The sequence below is a fragment of the Oenanthe melanoleuca genome, chromosome 2, assembly GCF_029582105.1.
Source record: "Oenanthe melanoleuca isolate GR-GAL-2019-014 chromosome 2, OMel1.0, whole genome shotgun sequence".
Lineage (NCBI taxonomy): Eukaryota > Metazoa > Chordata > Aves > Passeriformes > Muscicapidae > Oenanthe > Oenanthe melanoleuca.
Window position 1 is genome coordinate 4,481,317 of NC_079335.1, and position 20,396 is coordinate 4,501,712.

General features: G+C 40.6%; 1 protein-coding gene across 1 annotated transcript in view; it reads left to right on the forward strand.

Annotated features, from left to right (window-relative positions):
- The window catches only part of AGO2 (argonaute RISC catalytic component 2), a 45,564-nt gene extending 35,147 nt beyond the window's left edge, over positions 1-10,417 (forward strand). The window contains exons 12-19 of the mRNA XM_056483696.1: positions 512-696; positions 2,520-2,679; positions 5,286-5,376; positions 6,202-6,396; positions 7,545-7,679; positions 8,444-8,545; positions 8,900-9,099; positions 9,401-10,417. Of these exons, the coding sequence (XP_056339671.1) occupies positions 512-696; positions 2,520-2,679; positions 5,286-5,376; positions 6,202-6,396; positions 7,545-7,679; positions 8,444-8,545; positions 8,900-9,099; positions 9,401-9,509 (1,177 nt within the window). The 3' untranslated portion in view covers positions 9,510-10,417. The remainder of the gene's footprint in view (positions 1-511; positions 697-2,519; positions 2,680-5,285; positions 5,377-6,201; positions 6,397-7,544; positions 7,680-8,443; positions 8,546-8,899; positions 9,100-9,400) is intronic.
- The last annotated feature ends 9,979 nt before the right edge of the window (positions 10,418-20,396 follow it).

Genomic DNA, 20,396 nt, shown 5'->3' on the forward strand with positions numbered 1-20,396 from the left:
CATCAGCCTAGGAGGTGGTTTGCTTTCACCTCCAGGATTTTCTCTGGTATCTATGGAATTGTGCATTATTATGGAAGCTAAAGCAATTCACTGAGACAATTGCTGGTAATTTCTGTTGGTTGTTTTCATCATGAAGAAAAAAGGGAAGAACTTTCTGTAGTGGTAACAGATGGAATTGTGTTAGAGCAGGCTATGCCAAATTGTTACTGTTGCAATATTTTTGCAAAAAGTATTTTATTCTGTATTTCCCATAGAAATAATGTAGAATTTGCTTTGGAAATGAGTTTTTTCATCAATGGTGTTATTTATGCACCATATTTCCTGTCTTTCCTTCAATGACTACACAGGCATTGTCAATTAAAGATGCACCTGGGATTAAATTCCCAGGTTTTTGGACAGCGCAGCTCTGCAAGTAACAAAGTTTTTATGGGTTGTTCCATTAAAAATAATACCAAAAATCAGGAAGTGTTTTTGCTGTCTGATAATGTCATGTATTTATGTGCATGCCCAGGTCCTTCACGGAGCAGCTGCGGAAGATTTCCAGGGATGCTGGAATGCCAATCCAGGGGCAGCCCTGCTTCTGCAAGTACGCCCAGGGGGCCGACAGCGTGGAGCCCATGTTCAGACACCTCAAGAACACTTACACTGGGCTGCAGCTTGTCGTGGTCATTTTGCCAGGAAAAACACCAGTCTATGGTCAGTGAGTGGAAATGGTGCATTTCAGTCACAGTTTTATGTGGTTTTTGTGAACTGTCCAAAGGAAAGAGGTTTAATGCTGGTTTAACTCTATGAGTTCCAGTTAGGGAATGGGCTGTAAATTAATTTTATTATTTTTCTTGTGCTGCATGATATTTTGTATTAAGAGTTAATTATTTTCAGGATGTTTTCTGCTTTTAATTTGCATTTCCCCATTCTCCCTGCTGGTTGCATTTGAGATTCAGGTTGTTAGAAAGCCAGCACAAGGCTTTGATGAGATTGACATTGACATTGATAGGCAGTGGATTATAATATGCTTAGTAAAATTTGTGTGCTGAAAATTTCAAGATTTCAAGAACTCTGTAGCTTTTAAAACATCTTTGCTTACTCACACAATCTCCCTTTGGCAAAAAATGTTGAGTGAAAGAGATTTGTCTATTTTTCTTATTGTTTCCATTTTTAAACTTGGGTTATAAGGATACAGGTGCACAGAAAGTGAAAATTCAGCAAACTAAACTGTTTTTTGGAAACAGTGACAATCAATGTGTTTTACATAGCATACACACGTGGGTTTTAAAATGTTTTATATAAACCATGCATTTCTCAGCTCTTCCTATAGGCAGGACTGCTTGTTTTCCTGTCCTGCCTCCTTCCTTTTCCCTCCTTTTTTCACTTCCCTTGCCCAGCTGGAGCAGCAGCCACTGTTTTTCTCCCATAGCTACGTGGACTCTTCTCTGATGGATCAGATCTACCAAGCAGCTGCAGATTTGCCTTCTCCCATCCCTCACCATTTTAATATAGCACAAAATAATTTTCCAACTTTAATACTATCTCTTACAAGATGAAAAGAGATCACGCAAGGAACTTTAAGGAAATAGTATTTTTTCCCCCCTTGAATTCAGCCTGCAGAGGAAGTGGCTTGTCTCTAATTTGTACAATACAAATTGGGTGCAAAATGACATTTTTACTATCCTTGTTTGGCATTAAAAGGGAGTTCTTTTCCTCTACTTAACCAGGGAGAGGATGTGGTACTGCTCTCCTCTTCTTTCCTTGTCATTATCTTTAATTACAGTTATTTCTGCCCCCTCTAATCATCTCTCCCTATTTTCTCCCTACGCTCTTTCATACCCTGCATTTCCTATACCCACAGTCTTGTCGTTCCTCTTCTTCCCACTCTGCTCTTTCCCTCTCCTGTTGCCAAAGAGGGTGGTTCGTCTTCTCTAAGCCAGTTCTTGGAGCCTAAATTTCTTCCCTGAGTGTAAGAGTATGTGGGTCTCTGAAAGCCTTGAAGTCTAAATTTTGGTATTAACAACAGGATTTGATTTAACCTTTGGAATTAAAGAGTTCTTGGAGTTTTTATGGACCATTGCTAAATAAACTTGCAGTGAAGAACTGATAAACTGCTTGGCTGAATATTGCTCAGCACTTCACTATTAGGTTGTGTTACTACTCCAGTGTTTAATAATGCAACAAGTACTCAGCATCCTAATATTGCCCACATTGCCCACACTGCCCACACCATTAGCCAAAGCTGATGATAAAATGCTACAATTGTAAAATAAGAACTAATTTAAAAATTCTTAGTTAATATAAGCCAGCAGTGCCTTTAGTTATTGCATTTAGAACTGAGGTGGAGCAGAGCAGAACCTGGGGGAGGTTCTGGAGGCTGGGTGGGTTTGGGGGTTAGGTTTCATTGTGTTCCTTTAAGCTTGAGCACCACTTTGCTAGAACTCCAGGTGTGGTTAATTTGCACTAAATTCAAATATCTTCCATTGTTTGATTTGCAATTTGCAAATTTTGTTTTTGTTTTTCTTATTCTGTAGCGGAGGTGAAGCGCGTTGGCGACACGGTGCTGGGAATGGCCACTCAGTGTGTGCAGATGAAAAATGTCCAGAGAACAACACCACAGACTCTGTCCAACCTTTGCTTAAAAATAAATGTCAAGTTAGGAGGCGTAAATAACATTCTACTGCCACAGGGAAGGTAAGTTCATCTTTCAAAGGGGAAGAGGTTGTTATATTCCAAAGAGAATGTGAGTCATGCTGAGATTACTGGGAGCTTTTATCTGCAGTCATAGCACTGTAGCTTAAGTGGTTCTTCAGACAAACTCTCTTTTGGCTTCCAATAAATAGTCCTGTAAAAGTTAGGTTATGGAGACAGGAGAGGAATACTTGTTTCTGTTGAAATTTAGAATAAAAGTATTGTTTTAGTGATCTGACCACTGAAGTACACAACTATAACTAGAATGAAAAATCTATAATATTCTGTTTCCCTGAGTTTTCAGAAAACAGAAACTACCTAGAACAACGGTGCCTTTTGGTCAACATTCTTCTCTTTGAGACTTAACCACAGCAAATATGTGAGCCTGCTCTGGGCCATCGACTTTGCACTGAAAACTCCTGAGTTTGCTTGCTGTGGCACCCACTGTCTCTCAGGTGTCCTCCACATTCAGTGTTGCCCTGAAGGTAGAGTACTGGGATGGCTCTGGATGCTCCAAGCTCCATTTTCCCTGTACACCTGACCTTGTCAGGGTTGTTACTGTGCTGTCCGTCCCTCCCAGAAAGTACCTCCAGTACTGCCACATCTCTCAGCTGTTGGATCCCTTTCCTTAGTGGTCTTCCAGGGCATTCTGTGATGGTGATCCTGCATTCTCTCTCTGTGAAAAAACCTCTCTCTAACATGCATTAAAAGCTGCTCCCAGAGAAGAAAGGGCCCTGGCTCCCTCACAAACACCCTGTGTCCTGGGTCAAGGATGGTTCAGCTGGAACCTGGGTGCCTGTAATGTCTCTGGGTTCCAGGGCTGCACCAGCAGACTTTCCCTCTTTGAGACAGGAACAGAGAGGGCTTCCCACCAGCTGGGGAAGAGTATTCCCTCAGCACCTGGCCTGTCTCCTCCCATACCCCCATGCAGTCTGGGTGGTTCATTCTGAGATGGGCAGTGGGGCAGGGTCAGGTTGTGTGGGGCAGTGCTCCCTGCTCCTGGCAGTATGCCTGGTCTCTGGGGTGGATGTCAAGGTGCTTACCCAGGACAGTCCCACCTTACCTCTAAATGCAAAATGCTATCAACATCTAGAGGAAAATTTGAACCCTTTGAAAGGAGGTGGGATACATCCAAAGAAATGGGTGAAGGACTGGGGAAAAACTGCCCCCTGTATTGCTTTCTCACAATGGGCACCATTATTAATGAAACCCCCACAGACATGAACTTAGTCTGTGATAGTTGGGCAGCCTTGTGTCCACGTTCCAGATAAGTTTAAAATCCAGGAATTGCTCACCTTATTGACCTGTTGTGCAAACTGGATAACAGCCACAGTGGCCTTAGTCATGGGATCCATGCTTAGATAAGGGCAAATGGGAAACATGTAACCACAACCATATGCTAACCAAACCAGTGTAAGTTATGGTGCATAACGAGGTCTCTGTGTTCAGCACACAAAATTTGGTCACTCAGGAACTATTACTCCTTTTTCACCATTCCTCTTGATGCCCTCAAGCCCCACATTGGGCACCAAAAACTCTGCTGGGTTAGGAGACAGGTGTTTGCCAAGGAGGGTAGGAATCTTCCTGGAATGGAAAAGATGATCCCCCTCCCTCCAAATTATTGCAACTTTGGGGCTTTCAGGCAAAGATGTGGGTAAAAGAATAACAGTTTTTTACTAGAATATATATATGTGTGTGTGTAAACAAACAACAATAATAAAGCCCAAACAACAAAAAAAAATCAACAGAATTCCAGGACACCCAGTTGTGGTTTTTTTCCCTTAAGTACAGTCCATTCTCTGTTCATCATCTCTTAGGCAACAAATGGTAAGAAAATTCCCTGACAGAAAAAAAAGAAGAAAAAAAAACCCAAAAAAGCCTAATCCCAAACATTACCTTCCCATTTCTTCTAAAGAAGGTCTCCATACAGATAAATTTATCTCCATAACCATTAAATCATTCCCCCACACACCCACAAAGAAATTCTAGTGGCCCAAGATTTCCTGTTTGAAATTGTTTTGTTAAGGAATAGAGTTGAAGTTTAAAACTTGTGTTGTAGTGCTTTGGTGTTCCTCTCTTGGTGCAGTGATTTAATATCTTAACCTAAAGATTTGTTTAAAACTTTTCAAGCTCATTTTTAAAAGAAATCTACTCTGCAAATAATAACTTTGATACCTGCTATTTATGGACGTCCTTACCAAGACTGTTTTTTATTTGGAAAAATATTTTTCTTTGTAGCATCTGCATATGTGCACAATCCTTTAATTTTCTCAGATGCCATTTGTTACTAAGGGATCAACTTACTCCTTCCCTTGGTCCAGTTGATAAAAACTGCAATTCTTAAAGTTAGAAAAAAACTAGATACATTTTTAAACAAATTTAATTAAGAGCAACAATTAGCCATGCTTTAAAAATCTGCCTAAGTATTTAGCATGAGAACCTTAATCAGGATTTTTAATTACTGCCACAGGACAAGTGACCAACTCTGTTCAAGTGCCAGTTGTTGATGAGTTCACTTCAGGAGTACAGAGTGCTGTTTATTTGAGTCTTAATGTGCTTTATTAAGCATAAATCTTGCTGCTTTTACAAATTTCCCTTCTCTTTGCCAGACCTCCAGTATTCCAGCAGCCTGTCATATTCCTTGGTGCAGATGTAACTCACCCACCAGCTGGGGATGGGAAAAAGCCTTCCATTGCTGCAGTGAGTAAATTGTGTCCTGGTCTTCCACCCCAGCTCCCTCCTGCTGCTCAGCTCTAATGCATTTTATTGCTTTCAATCCTTTTGTGGTCCATTGCTTCTGATTGCCTAATTATAGCATTATAAATTATTTTTCTGCAGGAATTTATTGAAACTTCAGAGAGCTTGCTCTGATGCTAATTACTTAAATGTGTGTATTAGCTTGTAAAATGCCTGAGTTGCTGATACACAGAGGAGCTTTTCTGGGAGCTGATATTTATCAGCAGCCTGATAATGAGCTGGCACATGTTTAAATCTGCTTCTTCAGCACTTAGAAATGTTCAGAATTGCTTTGTTGCTGATAGGGAACTAGGCTGGCTCTGCTGTGGTTTCTGGGGACTCAAGCTTCCAGAAAACACAAAATGTGCAGTAATCTCTTGGAAATGTATTTCTTAAATATAGGGAATGATCTTTAGCTTGTATTATGTCAAACACTTGCAGTGCCTGCTCAGGGTTGTTTAATAATTAAGATCTTTGGTGATGTTATATATATTTTAAAAAGTTATACCTGTGTGTCCAGGGAAAATCAGGTGGAGATGTGCTCACTTTTTTAGGTTTTTTTTGTTTATTTTTAAGTCCCATGCCACTTTTACAGGATATGGATGTTAACATTTCATTAATAGAAAAATCCCTTCCCTTGATGAAGGGTGTGGATATTTCTGTGGTCCATCACCATTTCAGTTTGATGGATCCATAAAACTGGTTTGATGTCCCAGGGTTCAAACTCCTGTGCTGCACTCTGAAGTAGCATCATGGCTCTCAGGTTTGATGCTGAGCATTTCTCCCCAGGTTGTGGGAAGCATGGATGCTCATCCCAACCGTTACTGTGCCACTGTGCGGGTGCAGCAGCACCGCCAGGAAATCATCCAGGACTTGGCTGCCATGGTCAGGGAGCTGCTGATCCAGTTCTACAAATCCACGAGATTCAAACCAACTCGCATCATCTTCTACAGGGATGGGGTTTCTGAGGGGCAGTTCCAACAGGTGATATTTGTCTTCTTGAAATTCTGATGGTGTAGTTTTGTGGTAGTAAAGGAAATTTTGTAATTCCACCTTTATGTGGTTGGAGTTATAAGAAGTATAACCTCAACATATCTTCCCTCACCAAATTTTTTGGGTTTGAACCAAGCAGGCAGGAGAAGTGTTTCCAAATTTACATGTGTTTTTGAAAATACTTTTCCCCTTTAAAATATTTCCCCTTGCATAATTACAAGTGAAAAGTGTAGTTTTAGCACACAGGTTATGTTCCACATCTGCTTCCTGTTTAGTCAGACTGTATCCCATAGAACTTGGGCAATAAAGAAAAATTAATTTATTTTTTTTTTAACAAGGATTAATAAATACTGGATTTTCGGTCATTTTTATTCCTGATAAAACTCATTAGATACTTTGCCATATTTATTTTGGTGTTTTGCTAGTACCATGTTTTATGAAATATTTTTCTGTATATTTTAAAGACATTAATATACACTTTTCAGTATTTATATATGTAAATAAAAGCTACAGAATTGAGTCAACTTCTTAAAATCCAGGGGGAAAAGAGGAAAAGTGACTTGCTAATCTTGAATTGATAGAATGATCTTTGTATGAACTTTTGATATATCCTCTTTTCAGTTTTCACTGAATTTTTCATGTATAATTAGCCCACATTCCAAATCACTGCTTTTTGTATTGTTTTAGTTTCCATATTAGTGATGCCTGTAGTTCTGCATGGGACTGCACAAAGCTGGGAAAGAACAGCTGAACACTTCTGGATTTTATCCCTTTTTCTAGTCTGAAAAATAATCAGTCTGTTCTATTCAGCAGCCTAATTAAATGTGCATTTGTATTTGGTAATTAAAAAAGTTTTGACATGCAGGTTATTAGTCCAGGCCTTGTGCTTGGAGCTGAACGAATGTGGAAGTAACTTTCTCCTGGCTCGGGAAACTGCTGATGTAATTTTCCCTTATCAGGGGAAGAAATTAAAGTTTGGTTCTGAAAGCTTTGACATTTCATTACTCTGAGTGACAGTGCAAGAAGGAACATGATAAATTATCTGTGGATAAGTAAAAGAAATCTGTAGACAAATAAAGAGTGATTTGTATGATGGCAACAGTTCATGTTGATCACACCTCTCTCTGTATGTGGCTCAGGTTCTCCACCACGAGCTGCTGGCTATCAGGGAGGCTTGCATTAAACTGGAGAAGGATTATCAGCCTGGCATCACATTTATAGTGGTGCAGAAGAGGCACCACACCAGACTCTTCTGCACAGATAAAAACGAACGGGTACGTTTGATTGGGACCCCCAAACATCCAGCAGGCAGCCAAGCCACCAGTTCCTGTTCATTTGTGGTACTTTGTGGGTGGAGATCACACTCCCCAAGCTGATTTTGGTACTTTCTGTGTGAAGAGGAGACTCCCCAAGTGCAGGAATGGAGCTGTTGCTGAGAATGGAGAGTTCCTCATGGCAGAGCTCTGGTCACAGATTAAGCTTTCCATGTTCTTTTTCCTTCTGTCAGGCTTCTCTGTGGGGCACTTGGAGCCCACAGGCTTCCAGGCAGTAATTAATAACTCCCAAAGCTGACATAAAGATGGTTGATAAATTAATAAATGCTGTGATTACAGATGTTAAATTGTTTGAAAGTAAAGAGTATTTCAACGTTCTGCTTTGAATTTGTTTTGAGGGAAGAGGTGGCCTGTTTGATAAGGAAGGATTGTCCCCTTGCAGGTAGGAACAGGAAAAGTTATTCCTGTCCTGGAGTGGGAGGGTGAAAAGAACAAAGATTTGACAAATCAATTGTGGGAACTTCTTTTTACATTATTCAGAAAAATAAATCTTTTTAGGCAATTTCTAAGAAGATTTTGCAGCATGTCTCTTTTTTTCTTTCTCCATAGTAGAGACACTCCAGATTTTCACTTGGAACAAAATTTCAGTTTTACACATTCTTTTTTCACTTTGCTTCTTATGTTTGTTTTCCTGGCTGTACTGCTGGAAAGAAAAAACCCTTTTGTGTTGTACCTCAGAGTCTTTGCATTTCCTGTTTCCACAGGTTGGAAAAAGTGGAAACATTCCAGCTGGTACCACAGTGGACACAAAAATCACCCACCCCTCAGAGTTTGACTTCTACCTGTGTAGTCATGCTGGGATTCAGGTAGGACATTTGGTGTGGCATGGTAAATTTTTAACTGTTAATGTTTGTACTAAAGCTGTGTTATCTGATGACTTTTTGTCAGATCTGAGGTTTTCAAGAAAGTGTATTTCAGTATGATCATTTAATTTCAGAGGTGAAAGTTTAAGAAACACAGTCCTATCAAAAAAAGGGAAGGGATTAGTTTGATAGGGAGCTAGGAAGGAGGTTGTTTGCCTTTTAAAGGAAAAATCAGCTGAAATGTGTAGAACTGCTGCCTGTGGCTTTTGAGGAAGCGGCTGTTTCGCTGCAGTTCCCCTGCAGAGGTGAGGTTCAGGAGATGTGTGGGGATGCTGATGAGCTGTTGTCTGGCTGCAGGGAACAAGCAGACCTTCCCACTACCACGTGCTCTGGGACGACAATCGCTTCTCGTCGGACGAGCTGCAGATCCTCACCTACCAGCTGTGCCACACATACGTGCGCTGCACGCGCTCCGTCTCCATCCCCGCCCCAGCGTACTATGCACACCTGGTGGCCTTCAGAGCCAGGTACCATCTGGTGGATAAGGAACACGACAGGTGAGTTCAGAGCTCTCAATCTTTGCACAACTGGAAGGCAGTGGGCTGGTTCATTCTGGGATCGGTGGTGTCCTCAGCAGTTCGAGGGTGGATTTGCTCTCACCACTGAATTATGCAGATGTTCTGTTCGTGGCTGTTTTCTGTTTCAGAACCTCAGTGGTTCTTAGGAGTAATTAATGCTTGACCATTCTGCTCAGAGGAAACTAACGATACAGAAACATGTGCAAGGAGAGGCAGATTAAATAGGGTTTCTCTTCCCCCCCCAACCTGTTGGTTATTTCCACCCCCACTTCTCTTCCAGTGCTGAAGGAAGCCACACTTCTGGCCAGAGCAATGGCAGAGATCACCAAGCACTTGCCAAGGCAGTCCAGGTGCACCAGGACACGCTGCGCACCATGTACTTTGCTTGACGTGTTCTGATGTTCAGCGGCTCCGGACAAGGCAGAGTTGGATTCACACCAGACCAGCTGCACTTAGACCAACAGATGCCCCACCCCAGGGACAGCCAGCAATGAGTGATGCATCTTTATTTCTTTCTTTCCCATTTGCAAGGAAGCCTTCCGTCCAGAATTTCAGACTTGATCACAAACTGCATTCTTGTACCAAACCCCACTGTTGTCAGAAATGTGGTTTTCCAAAAATCTCTGAGCTGCTTGGTATAAAACAGACCCAAATTTTATAATTAAATCAAGAGCTGCAATCTCAGGGCTTAGGGAAGAAAAACAAAAAACCAAACCAACAACTCAACCCACAAAACTCCTCATTCAGTTAGCTGTTCATTGAGTTGCTTTTGATAATTTGGAAAGATCTAATTCATACTAAGGCTTGATGAGCTAAAATTCTGTGAGTCATTGTTTAGTACAAAAGAAAGCAAAGCATTTTTTTGAGTATTTATGAAGCCTTGATTATTCTAGATGCATTTACAAAATTTTTATTTTCAAAATAAGAGCGTGACAAAATTCTGGTTTCTAACTGTCTTACAAAGATTATTCTCAGATTATTCTCTGTGTGTCTAAGGGCAAATGTATTTTCTGAAGCTTGTTCTTGAATGTTTTTTATTGTGCTGCATTTTAAAATGTTTTCATAGACTAAAGATGAATTTAAAAAAAACAAAAGAATAAACCTGTACCTAAGTTTTTAATAGCTCCAGTTAGGTTGGCAGAAGAAAATGTGCCATTTAAAAAAATTTGTAAAGATTTTTTTAAAGTCATACTGACAGCTAACTTTAGGATTTGTCATACAGGACTGTGACACTTACTTTCCAAAGTCTCTAAAGAATACGGGTCTGTGGTGATAAATACAGTACAATCCTTTTTCACTGTTGTTTGAGTTAATGTAAATTTTATATATGTTTCACAGTATTAATGTGATAGACTAGATGCTATTATTTATTTTTATTTACTAAGGAGTGCTCATTATACTTCTGTTAACATATCAAGAATGCTTTGAACTTAGAAAGTAAAATCCTTTTTGTGGGGACATTACTCTTCAAATGCAAAAAAAAAAAAAAAAATATGCAATCGATGTGGTGAGAGGAGAGAGATGCAGCCAGTGTCTGTTGTAGCTTGGGATTTGCAGAAAGGCTTTTTCATTGTGCACACAGCACAGCAGGTTTTACCTCTGCGGTTCAGACGCACACAAGACCAACATCCTACATTCATTCAAGCACAAAACAATTGTATTTTATTTATATGTTGAGTAGTGTTAAGCAGGAGCTCTGCTAGAGGAGAGTGGCTCGCTGGAAGTTAGGCAGAAGTCAGAGAATCTATGCAGTAAAGATAAAAATTAAGAACCTGAAGTTTACTTAGGGAGGGAGGTGAAACTCTCTTCATTATGCATAAGAGATCCGTAGGAAACGTGAGAGTTTTGCCATTCTCTTAGGAGAAGCATTAATTAAAACTGATAATTGTTAGACAGATGCTTCTATTAGTTTGCACACTGGATTCATAAAAACCATAACACAGATGTAAACCATTGCACTAATGACAATGCCATGAGCAGGTTTAGGAGAAAAAGGAAAAAGCCCAGGAAAGTTCTTTATGCTGACTTGATCTTGTTTGTTTTTCCATGGGATAACTGAAATAAGATGCTGAGAGGCAGGTTGGAAAACCTTCATTCTCCTCCACTGATGGATTTTGCTTTGTCTTTTCCCTTTTCTCCAAGCAGCTGCTCAGTCTCTGGACACTTTTACCTCTGGCCACTGGGATGGGCGAGTAGCTTTAACCCATGCAGAGCTCTGGGTCACAAAGCAGGTCAGCTGCAACCAGGTGAAGTTGGATAAGCTAGAAAATGCCCAACCCTTGCTGCAAAAAGACTTTTAGGTACATAATTCCAGTTCAGATCTTCACCTTGTAGCAGTGTGTTGGTTGTTGGTGTTTTGTAGGTGAAATGTAGAACCTGTTAATGGAATAATTGTATTTGTACTATTCTAATTGGGTGATTAGGCTGCTGGCTCAGAGTGTCTTCTTGGTCATAGTTCTATAAATTCAGAGTTCTGTAAATTTGAAGCAAATCCTAGGTAGCATTGTCTGTCTTGCTGTGTGCCAGCGAGGTTGTACCTACCTCCCCTCAAGCACCCCTAAGCTGCAGATCCTCCCCGTGGTGGGTGTGTTGCACTTCTCTGTGTTTCCTTCAGAGCTTTCCTATTTCAGTGAAGATATTCATTTGGCAGAGTTTTATATAAGAGTTATTTTTATATGAATTCTTCTTATCAAATAGGATAAAGATCATCCATTTTAAGGCATCATTTAACTTATTTGCTGTCTGTTATGCAGAGACCTCTTGGATGTGAAATTCATCCCCCTCTTTCCATGCAGATCTGGGACAAAGGAATTGTACAGGTGGTCAGATGGGGTGAGAAGGGCAGGATCTGTCTTGACCTCCCTCAAATCTCATTTCTGAAGCAGCCTGGGACTGCACTGCATCCTAATTAAGATATCTCCTTTGTGAGAAAAGGGGTTTTAGGCAGGCCCTTAATCTGAGAGTAGTTGTTTGTGTATTCTCTTGGAATGAGCAGAAATTCTGTGTAGCTTTCCTTCCCTAAGTATGAAGAACTTGGGATGTTTATGTGCTTTTCAGGACCTTTTTACCTTTTACAGATCTTTCTAAGCCTCTAATACTGCTAATCCTTTATGCCTTGTGTCTCCCTCCTTTTCCCTCCCACCAATGGTGAATTAGTGAATAATTTAAAGCATTTAAAAAACCCCAAACAACTGATTAGGTATATACTTTGTAAAGTACAGTATGCTGGCAGTACAGCACCTCTCCTTCTGGGAATAGTAATTTATATTACAATTACATATTCAAGAATATCTCCTTTCCAAAAAACCCCACCACAAACACCTAAAATCCTAGTATTATTTTTTCTTCTGTACCTCCCACATGTCTGGTGTAAAAAGCAACATCTCAGGTCAACACAAAGCTTAAGAAGTCTCAGTCTCCCCCAGGTTCTGGTGGAGAAGTGCCAGCTGAGGTCACAGCTCTGAGTCTGGGTCACTGTGCAGGTCAGGTCAGGAATAACCAAATTTGTGCCACTCTCAGGCACTTTTGGGGCATTTTCCAGCCCATGCAAAGGAGTCCTGCTGCACAGCCCCCCCAAAACAGCATCAGCAAGTGTGAAATGCTCCTCTTGGGAGGTGACAAGTACTGTCACAAGACATGAAATACTTAAAAGTTTGTCTTTATTTTTAACCTGATGTGCAAAATCTAATGCAATAATGAGGTTTGCTTGGTGGTGGAAATCTCTGCTCCAGTGGCTGAACAGAGTAATGAGACCACTCCATCTGTTCCAGCACCCAGGAAACATCTGAGCTGATCCTTAGGAGTAAATGTCCTGTTGGGAAATGCTGGGAGGTGGATTTGACTCTACCTTTATGTGGCATTTAAGACAGCCCTATGCAATTTAACACTTGTGTGTGTGTGTGTGTGTGAATGCACTGATGTACAGAGTGAGATCACTTGTTTTATTAGAGCTCCTTATTTTGGCTTGGTTTGCTTTAGAATATTTGACTTTGTGAATTACAATCAATGATCTTCCATGTTCCAGAGGTTTGGCACAGGAATTCCCTTGTTCCTAGATGTGTCAGGTAACAAATACCTTTGATCTCCATCAGGCCCCCAGGCAGCATTCCCTGATTGTAATAGCAAAAAGGTTGTGAAGGTTTGGCTTTAATTCTGCCTCTCTCAATAACTCCTGCAGCCTTTGTCTGTTGTAACAGAATCTTTTCTTGTGGAATCCTTTTTGTAACATAAGATGAGGTTTTTCCATAAGGATTTTCAAATAAAAATTTCTGGAGAGTAGGTGTGAGGAGTTTAGGGGTTTTTTCTGAGAAGATGGAAGTTTCTAAGATGCTTCTAAGTTTTCTCTTTCTAACTAAATTGTTTGTGTATGTGCCCAAAGACTTTTGATTAAATAGCAGACTCAGTCAAATAAGCATCACTGGTGGCATAAATAACCCATAAGGGACTTTTTTTTTTTTTTTTTAAGACATCTTTTACACATTAACTTAATGAATGTAAGAAGAGTTCTCAGTATTTTTCACACTTGAGACCAGTATAATTAAACTCACTTGTTTTCCTATTTTTTAATACTCTTCTCCTGCCATACCATCTCTCTTTGTGTGGCTTTCCCCATTCCTAATGCAGGGCAGTCCTTTGTTTTGTACTTTTATATTCCACTTGGTAACATGCTTCTTGATGCACAGATGCCATCTTTCTTAAAGGAAAACTTCAAGTAGAAGGTAATTGCACTGATTTTTGGGTTTTTTTAAACTCCCTTTTTACTGTAAGAATCTTTTTTTGTTTGCATCTGCTGTAGCTGTTTGAAAATACTGTAAATAGTGCTCTGTACAGCAAATACTGAAATGCTGGGGATACCATTCCTAGTTATATTTTCCAGAATACTGCCATATTTTCCAGGCTGAGATAGGAGCTTTGGTGTTAAATGCTGTTATACTTTGTGTGCATTGTGGTATCAATCCAGGAAGGGCACAGTTGCTGTATTACAGTGGAAGTACTTAGGGTTTGTCTGAATTTATAAAACATTTCTTCCTTCTCTCCCAGACCACAGAGATGCAGTTTATCAGTTCTCACTGTGCTCATTGTCTGTGCAAGGTTCAAATGCCAGTTTTGCTATCAGTTTGATGATTGATGGCATTATTGCAATATCTGAATTATCATCTGTAGCTCCCACAGGTTTTCCTTGCTTGTCTCATTCTTGTTTTGTAGAAGCAGAAGCAGTGGATGTGGCAGAATTAGTGGAATGACAGGGATTTGGGATCCAGTAATATGTCTTGCTGTCTGTCCCTGCATGGTGTGGGAGTGGCAGTGGATGTTCCAGTGCTGTGAGTTAGGGAATGGTGTCACCTCTGGCTGCCCATGGATCTCCCATCCATCAGCAATTGCCTTTGCTTCCATAACCCTTGGGGATGGGACAGACCCCAGCCCCATGGTCTGATGTTAGGATGCAAATCAGCAAGTTCTGCCTTCTGTTTCTGAGGGTTAATGACTGGAAAAATGCATTTCTGAGAGGGTTTAATCCAATTGATTTGGGAGGGGGGTGCTGTGTGTGTGCTTGTTGTGGCACAGAATCTGTTCAATCCCATTTAGTGTTTCAGTTGCTTTGTCAGAGTTGTTTCCTTGAAGTGTTAATTTGAATGTAATTGCTTGGCCAATCACTACAAAAGTCTGTTTGTGAGAATTTTTAGTTAAAAGCAGGTGCAGTTCAAGGCTACCTCCTGTATTCCTTCACTGAAGAATTAATTGAAGTGACCCTCCCACTAAGCAGCCAAAATGCTCCCAGAGGGGCTGGATTTGTCCAGGTCTGTTCCTTTCTGGGAAGTGGCAGTGCCATACTGTGATCCTGGATGGCTGTTCAGCCTTCCCTCTGCCTTCCAGAGGCATCCCTGTGTATTGGGTACCAGACCTGGCACATCTGCTTCTGGTCAGGGTCACTCCACAGCAGCAGCTCCTTCTGTGACCTGTCCCTTCACTTGAGTTTCTATACTGTTGTTTTCCAAATGAAAAATGTTTCTGTACTTTACCTGTTGGCCAGAAAATGTCAAGTTTTCTCTGCAAATGACATGAAGGTGCTTGAAATATATTTTGAGTCTGAAGCAAAAAATATGCATTGAATTATTTTTTAAATAATTTTGTGTTTTAGATAGCTTGACATGTGACTGTAAGAATGAAAATACTTTATTCCCTGCTCTGAAAATTATAAACTTTAAAATATGGGGGAAAAAAACCCAAACCAAAACACCAAAAAACAACCCCAAACCAAAACACCAAAAAACAACCCCAAACCTGAGTATGTTCATCTTTGGGACTATTTGGTGTCAGTTCTGTGCAAAGCCTTGGCCAAAACTCTACCTTGATGTAAGTGCAGGTGGACTGAGGGTGCTTTAAGTGACCTGAAATGAAACTGTAGAAAACTGTGTTAATAGATCAGATGTTGTTTACAATTATTCCAAACAAGCTTCCTCATCTCAGAACAAACCACTCTGCTGACACAAATACCTGTTGGAGCACAGGGTGCTGGTGTGGTTTTGTAGCAGTGTTAAAGTTGTTTTTTATTTACAAGTAACTGGGCTTTGTGCTGTGGATTTTGGCCTATCAGAGTGAGTTCCTGGCATTCTGTGCTCCCTGCAGTTTCCTTCCCTTAATCTCTGGGTCTGGACACCAATGAAGCTCATCCATGGCAGGAGGATTGCTGATGTCCTGACTTTCTGGAGCCCAGATTTTGCAAGTGACTGAATAAACCATTATAAATCAGCTCATTAATAACTGAATGGGATGAAATCCTGTCAGTGTGGTTCAGTTCTCAGTCATGATTTAACAAAGCCCCCCCAAAAGTGTGAAGTGCAGGGTAAATGGTGCTTTGGAGAAGATGTTTCACTACATTGTGCACTGCAGATCGTGGACACTATTGCTGGCAGGGCTTGCACTGTGCAGAGTCCCATCTCTGTCATGGATGGGAGCAGAGTTTTGTGCTTTCCAGACAAGGCAGAGCTGGGATCATCAGGAAGTTTAAGGAGTGAAGGAGCTCTGTGCTGCTCATGCCCTAGAGAAGAGAAGCACTGGGTGCCCCAGCCCCTGGGGAGATGAGAGACGAGCCCTTGCAAAATTACCAATTTAGGCACTTGTTAAGGTGACATTCAATTCTTAGTTTTCCTTCTGGCTTCCCTGTAAGTGCCCCTCAAAAATCCTCCACCCTGCACCCATCTGCTGGCCCATCCCAAGTGGGGAAGGCTGGCAGGGAGCTCCCCAAGTCCATTTGTGGTGTCAGGGAGCTCAGACTTGGTTGGGGCCAGGACAGGGCACTGCTGGATTTGGAGGGACGAGAGGCTGGCAGGAGTTCTGCATGTGGCAGCACTACAAACCCACAGCACCAGATGCAGGCTGTGGCTGCTCCTTCCTCCCACCTAAATACTCCCCAAAAAACTCTTTTCTTTGGATTTGTCTGTGTGCTGCCTTAGCACATCCATTGTAAACCTGCCTGTGGCTGCTCTTCCACCAGCCAACCTCCCTGTGTGGTTTGAGGAGCCTTGGGCTGCATGGCAGTTCTGTATCAAAGGGAGTAATCCTTTCCACAGGGTCCTCAGGAGTGCACAGGTTTTAGTTGTATTTTTTCCCCACATTTTGGATGTGCTGTTGAACCAAGGACTTTAAATTTGTTATTTTTTTCCTCCCTTCTTTAAGCACAACTAAACCACCTGCTGGAACAGCTGCTCTCTGGTCATCAGCAGGGATTGCAGATGCTGTCTGACCTGGGTGCAAGCCTAGGAGTTGTCCCCAAAATACAAATTTAAACTTTTGTGGTCATTTTATGGGGTTTTTTTTGAGTGTGCTTGGCAAGCATGAATGGTGAACAGGTCAGCAGGCAAGCTTGGGAGTCTCTAATCCCCTGGCTGGTGCTGTTTGTGTTTGCTTTGTTAGGTTAGATTTCCTGTCAGAAAAAAAAAATAGAATGTGGACTCTTTTCTGTATTTATCAGCTTTTCCTGGTTTTAAAGCCATGAATAGAGGAAGCTTCACTCGTGCTGGTTTTTGTGAAATTGCACATTTTTGCCTGACATGTACTTGACTCAAAGCAGATCCTGTCTGGGCTTTATGGGCACCCTAAAACCTCAGCTGCTGTGGGTTGGATCAGACATTTTATATGTGCCAACGTGACATGCAGTGAATTTTGTTTTGAGATTTCACCAAAGTTAGTTCTGCATCAGCTGTGAGGTGCTCAACCCTCACTGTTTTATAGCACTGTTTCTATGCTGTTAAAAAATTGGGACTTCATCCAAATTTTGTCATTCATGATATATTTTCTTGTGAAACTTAACAAGTGAGCCCTTCAATTGCTTATCTCATTTACAAATGACAACTTCATAATTGCATATTAAAGAAAAAAAGAGGGAAAAAACCCAACTAAACAAACATCAAAACCCATTAAGGAATAAGCTTCAGATTTCTTGGAAAATCAAATTTTCAATGAGGTGCAATGAGGAGTTACATCAGGCAAAGTTCTGTGCTATCCTGAAGAGTGTTACCATGTTACCCTTCCTTTCTGTAATTTGTTGGTAAAGTTTAGTAGATTTTCTAGATGTGTGTGTGCCCCTTTCTGTGTGTGTACACACATGTGTGACAGGACAGGGGACAGTGTATAGGCTGTCTGTAAAAGATACAAAGACAGTATTGGGCTGGAAATAACAAGCACAATTTCCCTGGCTTTCACAGTATTTTATTGGTTATACAATCACAAAGATTTCAACATTTAGGGTAGTTGATAAGTAAAGATCCAGCCCCAGATTTCTGTGCAGCAGAGTGGTTCACTGGATCTTGGGAGAGGTGAGATGTAAAACAGAATGTATTGATTAAATCTATTTTTTTTTTCCTTTAATTTTGGTACACTGCAAAATTAACTGACTTTATCTGTTAAGGTTTTAGTCTTCTGTTTTCATAGTTTCAATTTTTCCTAAAAAAATATTTTTTTATAAAATAACTGAAAAAAAAAGAACCAAAAATCAATTCAGAGGCTTCATATTGTAAATGCTCCCTCCAATCAAAATGTTTCTGTGACTATATAAAGTTGGTTGGTGTTTTTGTTTTTTGTTTTTTTGGGTTTTTTTTTTTTTTTTGGGCTTTTTTGAGGGAAGAAAAATATGATGTTAAGGTTGTTCCAAGTGGTACTAAATGTGTGTTGAGTAGTTGTGTGTGTGTTGCATCTGTGTTGGAACTGTCTTGTGCTTGCAGTGTAGAAATGATTGGTGCTGGCTGGGTGAGAGTAGCACTTGAAATGCAAAACCAGACCCAGAATTGCCCTCAGCTGACTCTGAAGAGCATCCCTGGCACTGCAGGGTTTCCCATGGGGTTGGAGAGCTGGGGGAGGTCACAGGGGGTGTTAATTAATTAATTAACAGCAATTAATCCATTGCTTCTCTCGCTGCCGTAGGTGAGCACTTGTGTGATGCTGTGTGGCCACGCCACTTTAAACTAAGCCTTAACTAAATGATAAATGTGTCAGATTCCTCTCTCAGAATGCAGAAATACTGTTTATTGACAGGAGGATGTTCCTGTAGAGCTTCAGTGTTAGTCAAGGAGTCTCTGACCTGGGAAACAAGGGACACCTGTAGCTGTGTGTGCTGTGATGCCTCTTTGGGCGCCGGCTGTCGCGGGCTCTCGGGCATTCCTCTGGCAGCCAGCCCCAAACAGGCGTTCCCAAATCCCAGCTTTTTGTTGTCCTTGTTGTCAGACATATTCTCCTCCCTCCCCCTGCCAGCAAATCTCTGCCTGAAGGAGGATTGTGATTTAACACTTCATATTTTACATCCCAAAAAAAGCCATTCTTGAATTCCACGCTTGCTTTGGGTAGGTGCCATCGCTTCCACTTCTTATGACTGACATAGGATCCTTAAAACATTTTAAATAGAGGCAAAAAAAAAAAAAGTGTTGGGGACCCAGCTTGCTTTTATTTTATTTTTTTTCCAATTTGGATCTACCTCATGTTACCAGTTGGGTGCTAATGACTCAAATTGTCAAGGAGATTTGGCAAAGGTGACCAAACCGACCCCATCCACGGCCCAAACCCTCGGGTTTCTTGTTCTGAGACAACAGTCTTGGATTTGAGTTCTATTCTTTGTGCCTTTGTGGTTTTTTCCCCCAGTACATAACAATCAAAACTTCCTGATTAAAAACAGCAAATGGTTTTTAACTGCACCACAAAAAACTGAATTTGAAAATATTTTTTGGTATAGCAATTTGAAAATAAAGTATCACAGCTGACTTAGGCAAAGAGAAGTACCCAATAAAGGAGGTTTTGGAAATGATTAATCCTGACCCCAATTCTCTACATCTGTTTCTATATATGCACATAGCACACAACTTCATGTGTCTATGTGTGTATATATAAATATAAAATGAAGGGATACACATGTAAGGGTGAGGGAATAAAACATCATTGACCTTTCCACAATTTTGTATGTAACAGTTTACAACCATGTGTAAGTTTTTTCTACTATGTGAACCTTTTTTACTCAAAAATAATTCCTTTTCAGGAAGCTTTAAGTTGTGATACGCATCATTTTTTGAACTTAAAAATTTTTTTAAAAAATCCACTTTTTACCAATACCTACTACAGAGGGGGAATCTTTGCTGTAAAATTGTATTTAGTTTAAATATTAAAAGAAAAAAAACTATATATGGGATTGTAAAAGTGCTGACATTCCATCATGGCAGGACTTCCAAGCTGTTTCCTAAGGCTTTCTATTGCAGAGAGACTCAAACAAAAGGAAAATGCCTCTGTTCAGTGTTTTTATAAAACTGCTCCATCAGGTCTAGACTTAAGCTATATTTTCTAAAGCCTAATCATCCTTTAATATGCTGCAGATAAATGATCAGCATGGTGTTGCACTTTCTCAGTAATAATGTTTGCCCTGCAATTGGCTCGTGATAAGGATTTTAGTTTTTTAACAAAACCAATCGTACTTTGGGCAGAAGGTAATATTTATATAGGTACCTCAAGATTTAAAAAAAAAAGAGCCTGAATATGCTGCATTTTGTTTCTTTAACATTTTTCATGTAGCATTTGTTTGCTTTTCTGGTTTTTTAGGAGAATACTTAGCTACCTGTTTGCTTTGGGGGACCCCGATAGCATTTTAGGCCGTTGTTTTCTCTGGATCTCACCGAATGTAGTATCCTGCTTTGGGATCCTGCAGGAGTTTGGGATGGGATGTGCCCTGCAGTGTGCACACACGGGGAGGGGGACCATGGAAATTTGCTTTATGGACTTCAGGAAAAGGAAGAAAAGGA